General features: G+C 38.8%; 1 protein-coding gene across 3 annotated transcripts in view; it reads right to left on the bottom strand.

The window, feature by feature from the left end:
- Window positions 1–19234, bottom strand: part of LOC131072872 (asparagine synthetase [glutamine-hydrolyzing] 3) — a 76019-nt gene that overhangs the window by 19505 nt on the left and 37280 nt on the right. For all 3 annotated transcript variants that reach the window (XM_058009164.1, XM_058009162.2, XM_058009163.2), the window contains exons 12-13: window positions 794–928; window positions 300–380 (exon numbers count right to left, since the gene is read on the bottom strand). In XM_058009164.1, coding sequence (XP_057865147.1) covers window positions 300–380; window positions 794–928 — 216 coding nt within the window. The remainder of the gene's footprint in view (window positions 1–299; window positions 381–793; window positions 929–19234) is intronic.

The following is a 19234-nucleotide window of genomic DNA, read 5'->3' as shown; positions in this document are numbered from 1 at the left end:
ATCACACTTTAATAGAAAACTTCATGCAATAAGTTTACATCTATTAATTATGTTGCTATTTTGACAGTAAACTTGTTATCTTTAAAATATAATATATTTACTCGGTCGCATGCAAATAGAATTCAAGTATATTAAATGTTATTCCAGGTAAAATTCCTATTCAAAATTGTGCCAATCAATATAAAGTTGCACAGTTTTCACAACATAGCAACACAAAATACTAATAAATCTTGTGCATTTCAGAAAATTATCAACTAAATGCTAGAAACAAAAAGAATTTCAATGGTATGCATTCATACTTTTGGTAGGTAAGGCTTCTCTTCATCATCAAATGCCTTCCGAAGGACCCACTTCTCAATGCGACCAAGATCAGGTCGAACCTGGAAGAATTTTCAACTATTCAATGAATTTGATCCACAAATAAATATATTAATTATAGTGAACTTGAATGCTATCTCACTGCAATATCCACAAATATAACTTTTTTTAAGTTGGTTAATATTATCAAACCCAAACATGAGATAAAGATTTCAGGTTGTAGAGATAAACAAGTAGAAAGAAATGTTTGAGCTGAAAGCCAATGATATATGTTTGAAAATTATACAACCAAAACATATTAATTTAAACATCATATGCAGAGGACGAATGTAGCAACTGAAAACAAATTGCAAACACTTAAAATATATCTTAAGAAATTCCATTTTAAATCTCATACATCAGATCTTTAAGTTCTTGCAACTACTAAAATACAATAAAATATTCACATATTTTCGATTGTGTGATGTAGCTTTACCATCTTCCACTCTGGATCAATTGCCATGGAAACATTGATAAACTCCTTGTCTAGAAAAGGCACCCGAGCCTCCAAACCCCATGCCGATGTTGACTTATTAGCTCTCAAGCAATCATACAGATGAAGAGCTTTTATCTGAAGTTGAAAAATATGGAACAACACCAGATATTATTACCACACATAAATGATACGTGACAATGTGCAAAAACTTCAAAGTATCTATGACAAAGTAGCAAACAAGTAAATTAAAAATTAAAATCCAAATTCATTATCTAGTTTCTATCATTTTGATGAGTTTAAAAACCAAAGAATCAGAAAAGCTAGAAATGTCATATCGAATATTTTTATTGCAGGAATATTCTGGTAGAGAAAGAGAAAGGAGCCCAGATTCACAAGACTTTGAGCAATGTTTTCACTTTTCAGAAGGAAATCTTTATACTGCTATCTTCACCATAAAAGAAACTTGAAATTTCACTAGGATCTTTAAAAGGGTAGAAATGTCATATCGAATATTTTTATTGCAGGAATATTCTGGTAGAGGAAGAGAAAGGAGCCCAGATTCACAAGACTTTGAGCAATGTTTTCAGAGGGAAATCTTTATACTGCTATCTTCACTATAAAAGAAACTTGAAATTTCACTAGGATTTTTAAAAGGGTAGAAACTCGGAGTGGAAAATTATTTGTATTGTAACAAGCCTCCTTTACCAGGCACATGAATAGTTTAATTCTACAATTTTAGTTATTAGTCTGTGAAGAGTATTGGTAGAAATTAACCATTTATAAGGTCAAAAGGCAGAAATAGTTACAAAACATTCAGAAACAGACTTAATCTAATTCCAACTATAACTGTGACATTTATGAATGAAAATTTGGTGCAAGTTTATTTTTGCTAAGTTCATTCTAGTTTATATGTAATGTCCCCTTTTAGGAACAATGAAATATATCCACTAAAATTGCATCTTATTTAACAATACTCTCTTAAACTTCTGATATAAAGTCTGATTTGTATGTACAAGAAGATGACATTGATCCGTATCAAGATCTGATTGCTGTTCCTGAATAATGTCTTTTAAAACCATGCATAAACTCGGATATAGATCTGCATATACGAGATATTGCTGTCCCAGATTTATGACTCTAAAACCATGCATTAACCTTGTGTAAGTCTGCCTATTATAGGCCTTGAAACTTGACTGCTTTACCTGATTGAAATCCCTATAATTATGCAGTTCTGTTATGAAGCTTTCCCTGATTTATACATTTGAAATATATGCTTCCATATTATAAACTTCTGCTGCTCAACTGAGCCCTTCAGATTAGAGTAATAATAAAATAAAATCTTCACATACACCAACCTCCATTTGTAATCTCCATATATATATTTTTCAAGAAATGTGATTGTTCTTTAAAAGACATACCTCTTTTCCAAACATAACTCTTCATCACACCTCTTCTTAATGATCATATATTTTGGCTTATTTATTTCCTTTAGAAACAAAACACGCCAAATCGCACCCTTTGGTTTCTTCATACTAATTGCTGTTGTTTGTTTGACTAACTAAACATACACTACCATCTAATGTAATCACACCTCTGGCCAAATCGCACTTTTTGCAAACTGTTACTAAAACCGACTCCTTAACTGATCATCAATCGCCACCTTCGTATAAATCGCATCTCTTATTAATTAAACAAATCGTTGATTATTAATTCTGAATTGTTTTGTCTATTAACCATCTTATTGATTTGTCATCAAATAATATTACTTGATTAAATCACTGCTTTTACTTAGTCATGCAAATTGCTGTCTTTGTCAATGTAATCATTGCTTTCTTAAACAAACTGTCACCTTTTCTCATTGTGACTCTACTAACATATGATCGCTGCTTCTTATAGCAACCGTAAGGATTGGGCTTTCTGTTTTGTTTGTTTGTGTATTTATACAAAGAAGTTTTCATATTAATCAGATCTCATATTTGTTTGCATATTAAACAGATCGCATAACAACCACCGCATACATGGATAGCTGCATTTTATTAATCCTACTTGCTCCTTTAAAGAGTATTAATCGCTGCACTTGACAATATATTCACTGCTATCGTATATTTGTTGCTTCCTTACATATTTTCGATGCTCCTCTAAATTCTCAATCGCTGCCTCTTAATGATAATTAATTCTGCTCCTTATCATCAATTATTGCCTCCTCTCTGCAATAGTTTTTCATGACAGACAACTCACAGCACAGTTTTTCGTGAGATGTATTTACCCTCAAAAGTGCAATTGTTTAAAACTTTGATCCTTGAACAATTCAAGAAGCCCTAGAGTCCAAACCTTGTGAAGAATCTATGGATACAAAGTATCAAGCACTAATGAAGAAGAAGACATGGGAACTTCTTGATCTTACAACATATACTCAAGTGGTATACCAGCACCATATATGATGCAATGTTGAATAGAGTCTCGAACACATCAACTTCAAGGCAGACAACTCACGGCATGGTTTTTCATGAGAGCGAATTTGCCCTCAAAAGTGCATTTGTTTAAAACTTTAAACCTCCAACAATTCGAGAAGACCTAGAGTCCAAACCTTGTAAAGAATCTATGGATATAATGTATCAAGCACTAACGAAGAGGGAGACATGGGAACTTGTTGATCTTCCAACAAGAAAGAAGGCCATTGGTCTGAAACTGAGTTTTCACGACCAAGTACAAGTCTAATGATAACATAGACCAGTGCAAGGCAAAACTTGTGGCAAAGGCTATGATCAAAAGGAATGCATTAACTATGACAAATGCAAGGCAAGGGCAAAGGGCTATGATCAAAAGGAATGCATCAACTATGAGGAAACTTTTGCTCCCAAAGCAAAGATAAATATCATAGTTGGAATAACAACCATAGTTGCCAACTACTTGCCGGAAATTATGCAAACATGTTTTAGAAATAGTAACTCGTGAATTTTATAAAAAGAGATTTCAGCGAGTTTGGGGGCTGAACCCACATGAGTACTTGACAATTCCAACCCTCAAACTCATCGAAATGTGGTTTGTACATGGTTTTCACATTAAAAACAGGTTTCTATTCTAATTGAGTTTGACACACTGTTGATGTGTTTTTTATGACACCTCAAACACAGAATTGGCGCTAGAAGGAGGGCATCAATGACGAACGGTGGATCTTATCAATTCATATTTGGAGCAGTTAACTTAAGCCTTGTTTTACCCTCCTCTACGCCCCCCAGCAGAATTTTCACCAGAAAGGAGGTGAGAATGCTGAATCATCAAACGAATTTGTAAAAGTAGGCAGTAACCAGTAAGAGCTTTCAAAAGTCAAATTTGAGATATACTAGATCTCTTTTATGTTGAAAATCCCGAAAGAGTGAAAATTTTGAAAATCCAAAAAATCAGAAAATCAGAAAATCAAAAAAAAAAAAAAATTCTCAATGGATGGGCAACAGTTTCATGTTTCTTGCAGCCAAGACGATCATCAAGTTGATATTCTTAAGCTTTGGTGGGATTTAAATGCACAGTTACATCCATCGAATTTGTCCAAATTCGCATTGTCGGGGAAGTGTAGAATCCACGATACGACTGAACATGATGAGATGCATTGCATGACCTTCTTGTCAAGGATGAAGATACACTGCAAGGAAAGATCTTCTTTTGGGATGTTCCCAAACCAATGATACTTGAAGAAGCTGATGATTTCAATGTTCTAGAAAGTAACGAGGTATTCACAAGATTTAAAGGGAGGATTGAGAATTAGTTAAGTCTTGACAATGGATTATGCCTAGAAAATATATTGCTACCTTGTTGGTGCAGGATTCATAATGCACCCAGTTCCTCGGCGGTTAGCTCTGTCCTACGCCTTTTCAGGCCAAGCCTACGTCTGTACGGTACGCTCTGGCCTCTGCATCCCCGGGGAATGATTCGATGGTTGCTCTGGGGAATTCTAGTACGGCCCTAAAGTAAAGATTGATTTGAGAACTGCCGTACTCTAACAAGCTGATTAATTGGGGTGGGCCCCTACTATCATTCAGAGTTGACATGTTCATTATGTGAGATGGCAATCAATCAAGTTAATGTTCAGTTTGGGTTACCACAACAATCAAGCGTAGTAGAGGAGTGCATTACAGATAAAATTTGGAGTGCATTCCTCCAACAAATAAGTTTGGCACCAAAAGATAGATGTGTTGCCACATCATCCAATAGTAAGGGACATGAATTGTCAGAAGAAAGAATGATTGAGCCTGATGATCAATGTATTGCCATTGGGGACAACTTTGCATACCTTGCACCCAAGGAAGAATGCATTGAAAGGGAAGATATTCAAGTTAGGAAAATAGTGGCCAGTGATGATCAAGGTTTGGAAGTGTTGAAGTAAGAAGAACTAAAAGTTGTTGCTAGTGTAAATCATCAAGAAATTGAGAAGGGGAACTTAGCAAAAGGCATGAGCAACTTGAAGGATTGTCATGATTCATTATCACTTGATGCTTCATCAATCAAGGAAGAATGGAGCAACTCAAATCAATTGCAAGAAGAGGAAGAAATCCTTGGTGAACGTTTGTTCATACAACAAAGAGAAGATTCAAATGAAGAGTTTCAAGCCATCCTAATAGAAGAAATTTCAAGCATCCTTGAAGATGAACAAATGGAATTACAAGGCGATCGGCAAGTTGTACAGTGAAGGAAAAGGATGAAGAGCAATTCAAAGTGGCACTACAAATAGAGATTGTATTTGAGGGACAATTAGAGAAGATATTTGAAGATCAACTTATCAAAGAAGCCTTAGTTTTCGAGGATATGCTTACAGAACTACACAAAGATGCGTGGTTTATGCAACATGAAGATAGACGAATAGGAGAAATATTCCATGTACCTGAATTCAAGTTTGAGCCTACATTGCCCACTAGCGAATATGGTGTTGATGCAAGTGGAATGATACAACATCCACTTCGACCTCCCAAGGGTGCATTGGTGGATAGCAAACAAGAATGTTCATTTGAGGACGAGGCATGCTAGGTCATTTCTTTCCTTGCTCTTAGTTTTGAAGGTTATCAGTTTGATTATAAAAGTTAAGGAAAAACAACTTGCGTGTGGATTAATCATGGGCCCAATGAATTGCCACAATTATTGATTTTGCATGATCATTTTGAAGAATATGAAAGTTGCATTGTGAGAAGTCAATTCTAAGAATTAAAAGATAAAATTTGCAAAACTTTGAACCATGACTTATGCCATGTTGCTGCTAAGCATTTTGAGAAATCACGTTAGGTCTAGTATATACTTAGGTCTTTTGTAAATAGTTTAGCTTAAGAGTAGGTTCCCATTCCATTTGTTTAAGTTTAGTTTTCTTTGCTTAGTTTAGTTGTCGGTCTGCCTTGAGTCATTTGGCTTGAGTAGTTTTAGTTTCCCTTAGTTTAGTTTGCTTCGAGTCGTTTAGTTTTAGTTGTTGCTTAGTTAAGTTTCCTTTGTGGGAACTTTATTTGTGAGAAAGGCGTTGTGTTGTTTTGGCATACGCTGGCACAATTTTGATTTCCATGTCCTATTTATTTCTTGGATAATTATTTGTGAAATTCTTTAGAATTCGAGGTTATTCTTCTCAAACTTTTTCATTTGGTTAGGATTTGTCCTCGACTCAGAAGGGAATCATCTATTGTGTCTTGATACTGAAATCTTGTGATTATTATATTTTACAGACATAATTAAATTGCTCTAAGTCATTGCGGTTTCTTAGAAGTTGTTGCTAGTACAAAATACTTCAGCGCCACTATAATTCTCAAACCCATATGAAGTTCACTACTTATAAGCCAAATTGCAAAGTGTGAAAAAAAAAAGTCATATCAAAAAAGAAAAGAAAAAAGAGAAAAAATCAATGAAAAGACATATCAAAGTATTTGGCTTTGGGAATTTGCAAATAGCTCCATCAAGGCTATGGACGCCTGGCTAGCAAAGGAGCAATGTTTGTGAGGATTGCAGCGATAACCCCGTTGAGGCTATGGACGCCTAACTGGCAGCAAGGCAATATCCAAGATGCTTTTGAAGTTAGGACTACTCACATAGCTCGACGTGATGGATTCTAAGACTTACAATGATCTTGTGAGACGGAATGAATACATTTAAACACACTTGGGTAATCAAAGAAAAAGTATCCTGATCCAGTTTGTGATGATTCTTCCCTTTTGAGTATATTTCCTAGTCGGTTGATAGATTGGAAAGAATTATCCAAAGGTTTTGGGTATGGAGTGAGTCTTTATCTTTGAAATGTTCAAGAACATTTTTTTCCGAATTGGCGCTATGTTGTGTTGCAAACACGCATGCCCCATTGCAAATGGGGACCCCCTCTTTTTTTATTTTTTTCTTGTTAGCTCAGTTGTTTGCTTAGTTTTGTGTAGCTTAGCAGTGTATTTTGTCTCCTCGCTTTGAAAAGTAAAGTGATGTCTTGTCAATTTGAATGAATGCATACGAAATCTATGAGGCAAGTGTAAAGTTCAATCCTTGAATGGGTAAGTCAGGTCAGGAATTCCAAATCTGGGATAACGACTGAATGTGCAATCCACCATCTAGCGTAGGAAAATTCCTTGCTTGAGATAAGAAATGTGCAATTGTTCTAGTGAATGAAAATAGAATTTGTCCAAATTCAAGACCAAGGGAAATCCCCAATTGGAAATCCAGGTCCAAGATCCCTAGATAGGCGACCTTTAAGATGAGGAAGTGTAGAGCAAGATCATGAGGAAAATCACAAATTTCACTTGACAAAGCATGGAGTTGGCAAAGTTGTGAAATATTGTCAAAGTTGTCAAAATGCAAGAAATGTTGTCAAAGTTGTCAGGAGAAAAATTATCTAGAAAGAAACTGAATTTGAAAGTTGTGAAAGGAAAATTCCTAAGTCGAAAGATAAAATTTCAAGGAAAAAATCAAGGAAAATCATGGAAAACCATGAATTATGAAAGAAAATTCCACTCCCAAGTTGTGGAAATGCAACAAATTTTTCCTTTCCATCACATGGAAATTTCCTTGCTCAACCTGAAAGTGCGCCCTACATTTCCTTTCCTTAGTGAGCATGCACTCAAAATTTCTCCTCATATGAGGATTTGCACATAACATTTCCTTCTCATGTGAAAACCCACTCACTTATTCCTTGTCATAGGTCAATTGTGCCCATCATTTCATATCTTTGGTATTGAAATGTATAAATTTCCGTGCACTAGTCTAATTTGCACCCAACACTTCACAAATTTCCTCCTCAAGGCAGATTCGCGCTCACAATTCCTTCACTATGGTGGAAATGTGCTCGATATTCCATGAGCAAAGCTTAAATGCGCTCAAACATTGCAAAGCAAGCCCTAATATATGTGCTGGAAATTGTAGAACACCCCCTGATTTGCGCCCAGCTGCAATACAAGGCCTGAAATGCACTCTACAATGCAGAGCAGACCTCTAAATGCGCCACACAATGCATATGCAAACGAAAATCCCGCCATGCATATATATAGCGCTAACATCAAATGGGTAAGAGGCCCCACCTAGGGTAGAAATAATAAATTTCCCATATGAAACGTGTGAATGCATAAAATGGAATATAAGGCCGACCTAAGGGAATTGCTGTCAAAAAGTGTGGAGTATAAAAGGAATGAGATGAAACGTGTATTGAGAGGCTAAGTCGGCTGGGGCTGTGAGCAAATCGTGTAAAGGAAACATTGAAATTTAAAATTTAAATAAAATCCATGCTAGATGGCTGACCTCCTTGAAACTTGGTGTCAAGCACCTATAAAAAGAAAATGTAAACCATCATTTTCTCAATCAATCAAATGCAATTCAAATAAATCTAATGGGCAGAGCAGACAAGAAGGTGCAAGTTACAGCAGTGAAGAAAGTGATTTCAAGACAATAAGGAAAGATTTCCAGTAAAGGAGAGCTCCACCTGTGTGCCACGTGTGATGGATGGACAACAACATAAAGGAATGAGAGAAATGAGGAAATGATCCTTAAAGTTGTTGTATCAGAGTTAGTGAATTAATCCAGGTGTCTCCATTCGTCATGCACGTGAGGGAGTAATAAAGAAGTAGGATTAATAGGTTTGAGATTGTTGCAACAGTCTCCATGATGACATTTACACATGACAAATATGCATAAGCTTTTTCAGTTCCATTATTTTTATTGGTTAGAATTTTTGGGTTCTATTTAAACATGTGGGCATTTTGTATTAACAGTTCATCATCTTTTTAAAATATCAAACTTTTAGTTTCATTTCATATGAATAGAGATTAATCGCATACAAGGGTAGGTGTTTGATGAAGGAAGAAAGAGCTGGTGATAAAAAATTCAAAGACGACAGCCATTTGAAAGAAATACAAGCAACTTTCCTGAATCAGACATTTTCAGGCCTAAACATCAACAAATTTTCAGAATGTATTAAGGGTGAACATCAAGGGTTTGAAAGAACCTGCTTTGCAATTTCACGATTGAAGATTGATTTTTCATGATCAAAATTTTTAATTCTTCAACATAAATAAAAGTGTAAGGTCTTGAATTCCCATTTTATCAAAATTTCTCACATTTCACTAACATAGGGTTTAATTTATAATCATAATTCAAAGTGTTTTCTTTGTCTTTTCAGGTTTGATGCAAGGAATGATGCATGGAAAGATGATGGAATGATGGTAAATGATACAACAACAACAACGTGGGGAGAGAGATTAAGGATCAAGGATGAAAGAACTCACCAATGCAAGACAAGATTTACATTTGAAGAAGGCGTTAAAGAAGGATTCCATAATGACCTTCACTATTAGAAACCTATCCAATGGGCATAGCAAGATGATGCAATTTGGGAATATGAACCATCGCAATTAGTCAAAATGCAACAACTTCTTTGTGATGAAGGATAGAGAATGTCTGCAAGACGTACATGCTGAGGTGGCACTCACTCATCATCAACCAATTAGATAATTCCAAGTCAACATGTCCAAGTACATCGAGCCTGATTCATCAACAAGTACACAAGTGGAAGGCACTAGATACAATGCTACATCCTAATTTTCTCATTGGTCCTTTTCCTAGAAGGTCATGTATTCAAAGCAATGTAATTTTCTCATTGGTCAAGAAGGAGTTAGTTGTAACTAATCATAATTAGGGTTTCATAGTTGTGTTGTGACCTAATCACACATCACCCCATCTCAGATAGGGACCCCCTTAACTTTTAGCCCCTTTCGGTCGTTTGGTCTTGGTTTTTGTGTGTTTTGGTGGCAATCTCGTCAATCTCTCCGCTTTGCGGGTGTTCGGGGGTCATTTGAAGTTGATCTGCTTCTTTGTTGAGCGAGTTCTATGAAGTCTAAGGCCCGTTTTGTCCATTTTTAGGGTTTCTACCTTATGTCCTAGATTTTAGGAGTTTCTATTAGTGTTTTGGAAAAACTGAACATACGAATGGAATCAGGACCCTTCAAGGAGCCTCCCAGTAAAATTTGAGCCAAAATGGAGCAACTTTCTATTTTTAGAAAGTTCCTATTTTTTAGGGATTTTTTCTAAGTCCTAGAATGTCGTCATTTTGCCAAAAATCAAACTTACTATTTTTAGTAAGTTTCTATATATAGTAAGTCATTCCTGCACCTTGTCTAGGGTCTAATGCTGACACTTTAAAGGTTTCTATTTTTGGAAAGTTAGTACTGACAGGGTCAATCAGACAAGGCGACAAAGATCAGACATTTGCAGATATTTCTAATTCCGGAAAGTCAGAAATCAAACAGAGAAAGCCAAAAATCGGTTAAGTGTTGGAAGCCCATGCCTGAAATAGAAAGCTCAGAAATTCACCAAAGTTCAAGAAGACATTTCAAAATCACAAGGAGGTCAAAATGTTCTAAGTCTGGAAGATTGAATGATGAGTTCCAAAAATCCATGCCATAATGAGAATTCCGCCCAAGGAAATGATTGGGCGCTAGATGAGGCAGGTCAAGAAATGTTTAGAAATTTATGAATCCTCCACAGTGGTGAAATTCCGCCCAATTGTGGACTTGGGCGCTAAAAAGGTGGTCTCAAGGATTCACAAAAAAGTTGTGAATTCCTCCACATAGTCAAAATTTTGCCCTTTCACCAAGGAAGGCGCTAAAATGGAGGTGTAAAGGAAGAATGAAAAACGATAGTGAATGCCTCCCTTAACCAAATTTGCGCCAAGAGAGGATAGTAGGCACTAAACTGGGGGGTCATGGAAGAAGGAACAGATGGATGAATTCCATGACACAGTCAAATTTGTGCCTAAGGATGATGGAAAGTGCTAGACTCACATGGAGGTGGAAGGAAGGAGAATTTGATGAAATCCTTCCTCTAGTCAAATTTGCCCCTAGAACTCAAGGAAGGCGCCAAGATGGAAGTATGACGGAAGGAAGAGAAAGGATGATTTCCTTCCCTCAAATGAAATGCCGCCTAGGAATGATGGAAAGCACCAAAATAGCTAAGTCAAGGAGAATCATGCAAGATTCACAAATTTGATGGAATTCCCTCTCCAGCGAAAATCCACGCTCAAGTTTGAAAAAATTGAAATTTTGCCCAGGGCATGGAATCCAAGGGATCAAGGAGGAATAAAAAGTAAAATTCCCCTCAGGCAAATTTTTGAATTTGCTATTTTTAGACACCGAATCTCGCCGGAATGGGGAAAGTTTTAGAGATTCGGAATCGTGGTGGAATTCTCCATCCAATGGACCTGGCTCCTAAATTTTAGGAGGATCCCTAAAAAATAGGGATGTTGAAAAGAAACATGGAAATTCCTTCAAAAGCAGGAGACGGCCAGTTAGAATGGAATCAATCCTGAGAGAATCCTTCAAATTCCCTCCAAAATTGGAAAGAGTGAAAATCAACGAGTTGGCGAAGAGAATCTTCCAAGTATGGTGCATGACTTGGTGCATTTAAGGAAATTTCTAAATTCAAACTCATTCGCATGGGAAGTTGCTTCTGCATGGCGTAGTAATTGGGGAAAGTATGACACGTCATGAATGCAATTGCTAATGTAATGCCTCTTAAGAATTCTATATAAGTTTGTGTTGTGACATATTCACACATCGCCCCATTGCAAATGGGGATAATGCCTCTTAAGAATTCTATATAAGTTTGTGTTGTGACGTATTCACACATCGCCCCATTGCAAATGGGGACCCCTACTTTTTGCTTTCCTGGGTTTGTTTTCTAGGTCTTTTAGGGTCCTGTCTATTAGCCTTTGCGTTTTGAGTGTTGTCTGAGGGATCACTAGGATGGCAGGCTCTGTTTTAGCTAGGGTGAGTCAGTGGATGCTCAGGGTTAGGGTCATCTTTGAAAGTCTTCCTTAGAGCGAAGTTTTGCTCTGGTTGTTAATTGTTTCTTGTTTTTGAAGAGGTCAATGAAGCTTGGTAAGTGAATATCATTTTTTGAAGGCCTGAGTTAGGTCAAAATGGTAAGTGATGAAGTCTTGGGCGTTGATTGATGAGTAGTTGACCTATCTGTCCTTTGGAGATGCCGTGGACAAATCTAGACATGATGATTTGATGAAATGATCAAGAAGCCTAAGATAGACTTGAATTTCGCTCCTGACCCTTCCAAAGGGTCGAGAGCGAAATTTCACCAAGGACCCAAGATTTCACCTAAGTCAAAGAGTGGTTGAGCGAATTGGCAAGGATATGGAAGGATATGCACCAAGGGTTGAGCCTAGGGCAAAGTCAAGTTAATTCCAAAGTGAATCAAGCCTAGAATCAGGAATTTCGCTCCTGACCCTTCCAAAGGGTCCAGAGCGAATTCCTTCATAAGACATTTTACCTTGCCCAAACCTATGAGCTAACCCTTGTCCCATGCATTTTTGAGAGCCAAGCACTACTTTGGATAAGGAAATATGAAAATGAAGTCACGATTTGAGCCTAAATATGAATTTCGCTCCTGACCCTTCCAAAGGGTCCAAAGCGAAATTCTTGAATGACCTTATTTCCTCACAAAGACCTTGAAATAAATGCCACTTTGAGAGCAATTTGACTTGATGATGATAGGAGGAGGCCTAAGAAGTTATATTCAAGCCAAGAAAGGGAGGAAAAAGGTGAGAAATGAGCCCAAGTAAGAATTTCGCTCCTGACCCTTCCAAAGGGTCCAGAGCGAAATTCACATAACCTTCATTTTCTTCCTTGTTATGGCCAAGTTTTGGACTTCTAAGGCATGGTTGGAGTGACCTTAAGGTGTTCTAGCCTTTGAAAGGAGGTTGAGGCGATGAAGTGGTAGAAATCAACCTAAAAGAAGAATTTCGCTCCTGACCCTTCCAAAGGGTCAGAGCGAAATTTCACAAAACCTCTCTTTTCTCTCAGTTTTGTGCCAAGTCTAGTGTGGGTCAAGGTGAATTAGGATTGGAGATGTCCTTAGGCATGACTTTGAGTTGCTAGTAATCAACAAATGTGAAGGAATTGAACAAAAACTAGAATTTCGCTCCTGACCCTTCCAAAGGGTCCAGAGCGAAATTCCTAAGATCACCTATTTCCCTTCAAAACAAGTCAAGCTTTTGGTTTTTTTTGGCCTAGAGAGGAATGGAATAACGTTTTCTTGGACTTTGAGGTGAATTGAAATGGAAGAATGAAGGAATAAGCTCAAGGACAAGGATTTCGCTCTTGACCCTTCCAAAGGGTCCAGAGCGAAAATCCTAAAACCTATTCTATCTTCCAAATTTTGTGCCAAGCCAAGCCTAGACCAAGGTGAGAGAAGTTGGGAGATGCCCCTAGGATTGCCCTTGGATGGATTTTGGCCACCCAAAATGAAGATTTTAGGCTAGGACAAGAATTTCGCTCCTGACCCTTCCAAAGGGTCCAGAGTGAAATCCTAGATAGGTCCTGTCCTTGGCCATGATTTTTAGCGAAGTTCTCCTTTCTAGCCATTTTGAGGTCAAACAAAGTGTTGCAAGCATGAGAGAAGGATCCAAAGGGAGAGTCAAGGGGGAACAAAGTGAGAAGAATGGAGCTAAGCAAGAGAAAACAAGCAAGGAATGAATTTCGCTCCTGACCCTTCCAAAGGGTCCGGAGCGAAATTCTTCAAACCACCTATTTTCTCCTTGTGTGAAGCCAAAACTTTGATTCCTATGGCATGGTTGAAGGTGGAGTGAGGTATTCTTGCCTTGTAAGGTGAATTGGAATGAAGAAAATGAAGGATCAAGTCTAAAACTTGAATTTCGCTCTTGACCCTTCCAAAGGGTCTAGAGCGAAATTCCCAAAATCACCTAATTTGCCCATGATGAAGGTCAAGGTATGAATTCCCAGGCCTTGGTGGAGAGAAGACTAGTGTATGCTTGCCTTGGAAGACATTTTGGAGTGGAGAAGTGATGGAACTTGAGCCTAAACAAGAATTTCGCTCCTAACCCTTTCAAAGGGTCCAGAGCAAAATCCTTAACGACTCCATCTTGCTCCAATTTTACCTCAAACTTGGTATTGGTTGAGATTAAAGGGATCCTTAGGCATGTATATGAGCAAATATGGTCACAAAGTGAGAAGAATTTGAGCCAAGAATGCAAATTTCGCTCCTGACCCTTCCACAGGGTCCAGAGCGAAATTTCTAAGTGGTCTAGTATTTTGCCTAGGTCCTTGAGCAAAACCTTGTCCTGGGAAATTTTGGAGGTGAATGACTTGATCTTGGTGAAGTAATGTTGAAAATGAGGTCTGATTGAGCAACTTTGTCAAAATTCGCTCTTGACCCTTCCAAAGGGTCTAGAGCGAAGATCTAATAGGGCCTGTCCCTGGAGAGGATATTGAGTGAAATTCCATTTTGATGACTTCTCATTAATGATTTAAGGTGGAAAATGCTATGTTGAAATGAATATGTCATATGTGCTTAATCATCCTTTGGTTTATTTTGTAGATAAAAGAAGATCAGGCCTGGGCAAGGACGACCTATTCCAATCCATCATTATCAAGGACACTTCAAAGGCATGGAGGAGGACTCAAGGTGTTTTGAAGCCTTGGAAAACTACATGTGTTCAAAGAGTTGCCAGCTGTCTCCAAAACCTTCACTTCGCCACACTAAGGAACCACAAGATAACAAAGAAAGGCTTTGCTAGCACTTCAAGGCGAGATATGCTACTGGAGTAGGAAGACTTGACAGTAAGGAGGCCTCATCAAGCATATGGGAGTCAAGGGAGTACGCTTTTCATCAAAGTACATCAAGGACGAAGGAAGATCAACCAAGTCACAAGCGTTAGACAAGGTGGCATCCCAGTCATCATTCCTCCGATCGGATTGGTCCACCTCAACATGACTAGATTCAATGTACCTAATTTATCGGAGGCGACACAAACTTCGGTGTACCTACCCCTGCTTCCTATTGGTCCTCACTCCAAGAATGTAATTTTCTCATTGGCTAGAGGAAGTTTGTTGTAACAAACCCTAATTAGGGTTTCTATCTTGTAATCCTAGCCATTGATTCTAAGACAATCAGAGTCGTCTGTTTGTAAAGGGTTCTCTATATAAAGCCTTGGCTCCTCATTTGTAAAGGTTAATAGTTAATAGTGAGCTAATAGTGAATAGTCAAAGAGTAGGAAATAGTTAGAGTAGAGTAGAAAGAGAAGGCAAAGATTGTTGGCAAGATATTGTTGCAAAAGACTTGTAAACTTCATTGAAGAAATGGTGAATTCTATGGGTCGATTCAACAATTTGCATGGTCTCTATACTACTCAAATTTGATTTCATGTTATTAGGTGAATGGAAGAAATTTGTATGATCAACAGTGAAATTCGTATATCCATACTACTAGCGGTTTGTTGATTGCAGACTTGCCTTGCGTAGTCAACTGGAATCATTCAACTTAAGCTTAACTTCAATTATCACTTCTTCATTGATATGCATCAACCTAACAGTGTCCATGCTTGTAGCGGTGATTTAAACATCATGAAGCTTTCCTCAAAAGATCGCACTAATCTTGTGGAGATGATCCTAGGATGTCAAAGCAAGAATTAGTTAGAATTTCATCAAAGGTCATTCATTGCTCTTACGTTCTTAGTGTTAGAAATAGATCCCATTCCAACCCTTATCCTTTTTTCTTTTTTTCAAAATCAAGGGCCGATGAAATTCCACATTCCAGTAATATCCAAAGCAAATCAGACGTTCAGATCGTCGAAAGTAAGTCCCCTTGTGATTCCAGCAAAATCACATTGTACCGCAAAGAGCTTATCCACACGTAGAGAACCTACATATTAGAACCTTCGAGTTACTCCGACTGATCCTTCGGGGACATCTTCAGCAGTTGGGAAACTTTGTTCAAGAGAGGATAAGGTACCTTTAGGTATTTTATTTTGTGTTTGGTCGTGTACAAAAGACACATCAACAGTTTGGAAAGGCATTTCATTTCTCACGTGCAAGATTCAGGAAAGGAGAAGTGGAGAAGTGAAGAGTGGTCATACTTAGTCTCTGTTTTCATCATTTCCAAGGTGCTTCTAGGATGGCGGAATCAAGCAAGCCAGCTACTCTCTCAAGGCAGGCATTGATCAAGGCGGAAATGAAATGTTTCCTTCCCCATTCCCGGCTGAATTCAAGATGGGAAGAGATCAGCGATACTAATTTAGGCACTATCAATTTGGTTGCCTTCAAGATCAGAATGTTCAGGAGAGCAGGGCACAATCCATCACCAACAACTATCAAAATTGTCAAAAGCAGAATTGTTGCGGCAACTGGTTTTCCTCCTGCTATTCAGTGCCTGGACTTGGTCTAGGAATGTGCAGCACAATATAATTTGGAGCGAAAGACAATCTCAATGCCGAAGTCAATCGATGAGGCTTTTGGAATTCCTTCGCACTATTCCATGACATACAGGACCAGTAGCGGAGCTCAGGCAGTATATGAAGCAGGTCCTACCAGGTGTGCTGATTTGATTAACAAGCAGTGGTTGCTGAAGCCTAAGGTGCATGCCTCCAAGATGCCAAAAACTCTCACCATCTTCGAGTTCAAGCAGGAGTATGTGGACCTGATAAAAATGCTAAGCAAAGTAATGGGGTGTCCACACTTTGTGAACTTTGAGGCCTGGATGTTCTTCTACATAGGCGAGATCATGAATTCAAATGCGATGATCGACTAGGCCAGATTGATCAGTCACTACTTGCACGAGCAATTGAAAAACTTAAAAGAAAAAAGGTCCCAATCCTTTTTCATGAGCTCCTACCTATTCTATATGCTTGCACGAAGAGGAGGATTCGAAGGGCTGCCAGCAAGAGGAATCATGGGTTGCGGACCAGTTCAGCTGAAAGTACATGAGTGTTATCCCCAGCTGCATCTTCACAATGTCAATTCTTACAGATTGGCGAATGACACCTTCACCATGTACTTGACACGGCTTATGCAAAAGAAGTTGCACGCTAGGGTGTCGCCGCAAGCAAATGCCTTGGTCCAGAAGTATGGAGTTGCGTTCTTGCAATTTCCTAAATTCACCTACATCAGGATGCAAGGATTCTCGTTCCAGTCATACAAGTTGCCAAGATATCCATCTTACAAGCTTGTATTGCTAGAGCTCATGAGACAGTTAACCGCCTATGATCAGTTGCAGAAGAAGAAGAAAAAGCAATCAATTGAATTTCCAGTTGTCTTGGGTGACTTCATGGAAATATGCCCAGGCTTGGAAGCCGCTGAAAGTGCAACAGGGGAATTGGTATTCTATCGTCTGCCATTTTATACATCCAGGGCCCAATATGATCCTTACTACCAAATCAGAAAGGTCGTTGGCGTCAAATTCATACACAAGTTTCACTTAGAAGATTATTGGGCAGGTGTCGAGGACGACCTTGAGGTTCGGAAGAGAATGCATTCCAGATTGCCCCTTGACACCATCAGGATAAGTGAAATTTATCAAGTGCCAGATTAAGTGAAGGAAGATGAAAATTTGATACAACTTGAATTCGAGAAAGTAGAAGATCAGCCTATTCAGTTGCCAGATTGGTCAAAGCCCGAGATGGATGATTTGAGTATCTTAGCTAGACCGGTGCGGAAATTCACCAAGCACTGGATTGACAGGCAGGTAAGGAAGTTGGCGGAAGGGAATGTTCATCTAACATATCAGCTAATGGGAAGTCTAGATTCCCACAATGAGGCAACCGAAGGCTCTTCGCAGGTTCAGGCAGGAAGGGAAGTTCGGATGGATAAAGGAAAAAATGCCCAAAAGAGACCAAGGTCAGCAAAGAATAAGGATATCTAGCAGGAAATCCCACAGGAGGTTCAACAGGAAGTCCAGTAGGAAGAACCTCTGCAAAAGAAATCAAGGACGGAAAGAGATCACTCACCACCAAGTTCCTCAAGTGTGCAGGAGGTAGAGATGTTTCTGAATACCACAGGTCCACTTCCAGAGAGCATTCTGGCACCAGATATACTCAGCATCAACGCTTCACAGGGACACCATCGACCAAGAAGTCAAAGGCAAGAAAGTTCCCCTCACCAGGAAGAGACTCGCCAAGATAGCTTCGTGGAAGCTATCCTTGGTGAAATGGAGGAGGAGTCGCAAGAGCAGGAGCACATAGAGGATCATAGTCACTCCATCCCTACTCCGGATTGGCTAGTGGGAAGGCTAACAAGGGAATCAGAAAGGGAAACTGATCTTGCTCAGGAGTTAGAAGAATTATTGAAAAGGATGGATCAGCCAGCAGAAAAGAAGGCTCCCCGAAAACTTTCCAAGGTTGTTAGGGGAGAATCTGAATCCCGGACCTTGCACATTGTTGAACCTGCAGTGGATAAAGACAGAACTGAGATCAGGCAAGAATTATGTTATCAGACAAATTGATCTTGGCCATGCTTCCACAGGTCAAGTAATGGGAGACTTTGAAGAATCTTCCTTGGCCATGAAGGAGAAACTGCTGAAATCAAAGGCAAAATGTAAGCGGTTGAGGGAAGAAAATAGAGTCCTATGCGAGTACGTCAGGAGTTTCAAAAGACCCCTCAAGGAAGCAGGTCCTTCATTCACTCCTCCTTCCTCCCTTTCTAAGGAAGTGGTTGATGATGCAGAGGTTATTAGAGCGATGGCACAAAATTCCAAGGAATGGATAGAAGATGTTTATACCGAAGCAGAAAAATTCATTGAAGACCTAGCTCTGCTTCATTCAAAGTTCGTAACCCTCCTGAACGGACGAGAGACAGCAGAAGGATTATGGGAGGATGTGCACATTTACCAGGACCTAACCATTCCACGACTCAGGACTCTGACGAAGGTTCCAAGGCAAATTCTGGTTGACGGGAAAGTGATTCAGGAAAATGAAGCTTATGACTTTCCCCGATGGTTCTACGCCATCTACTCAAGTAATAACACCTTCGATAAATTCAGTGTAGACTCCTTTACTTTGAAAGAGTCCATCAGAGGGGTGCAGGAGGAAATCATCAGTGCAATTGAAGCATTGTTTGTCAGGAAACTCAGTGACGGTGGACTAACGGTGAACTCCCTGAAATCCTAGTTGCACGATTTCTTCTTCGTAGGTTCATTCCCTAAGGA

This window comes from Cryptomeria japonica, chromosome 6 (assembly GCF_030272615.1).
Source record: "Cryptomeria japonica chromosome 6, Sugi_1.0, whole genome shotgun sequence".
Lineage (NCBI taxonomy): Eukaryota > Viridiplantae > Streptophyta > Pinopsida > Cupressales > Cupressaceae > Cryptomeria > Cryptomeria japonica.
Note: the sequence above shows the minus strand (reverse complement) of the source record. Positions and strands in the feature narration are given on the sequence as shown.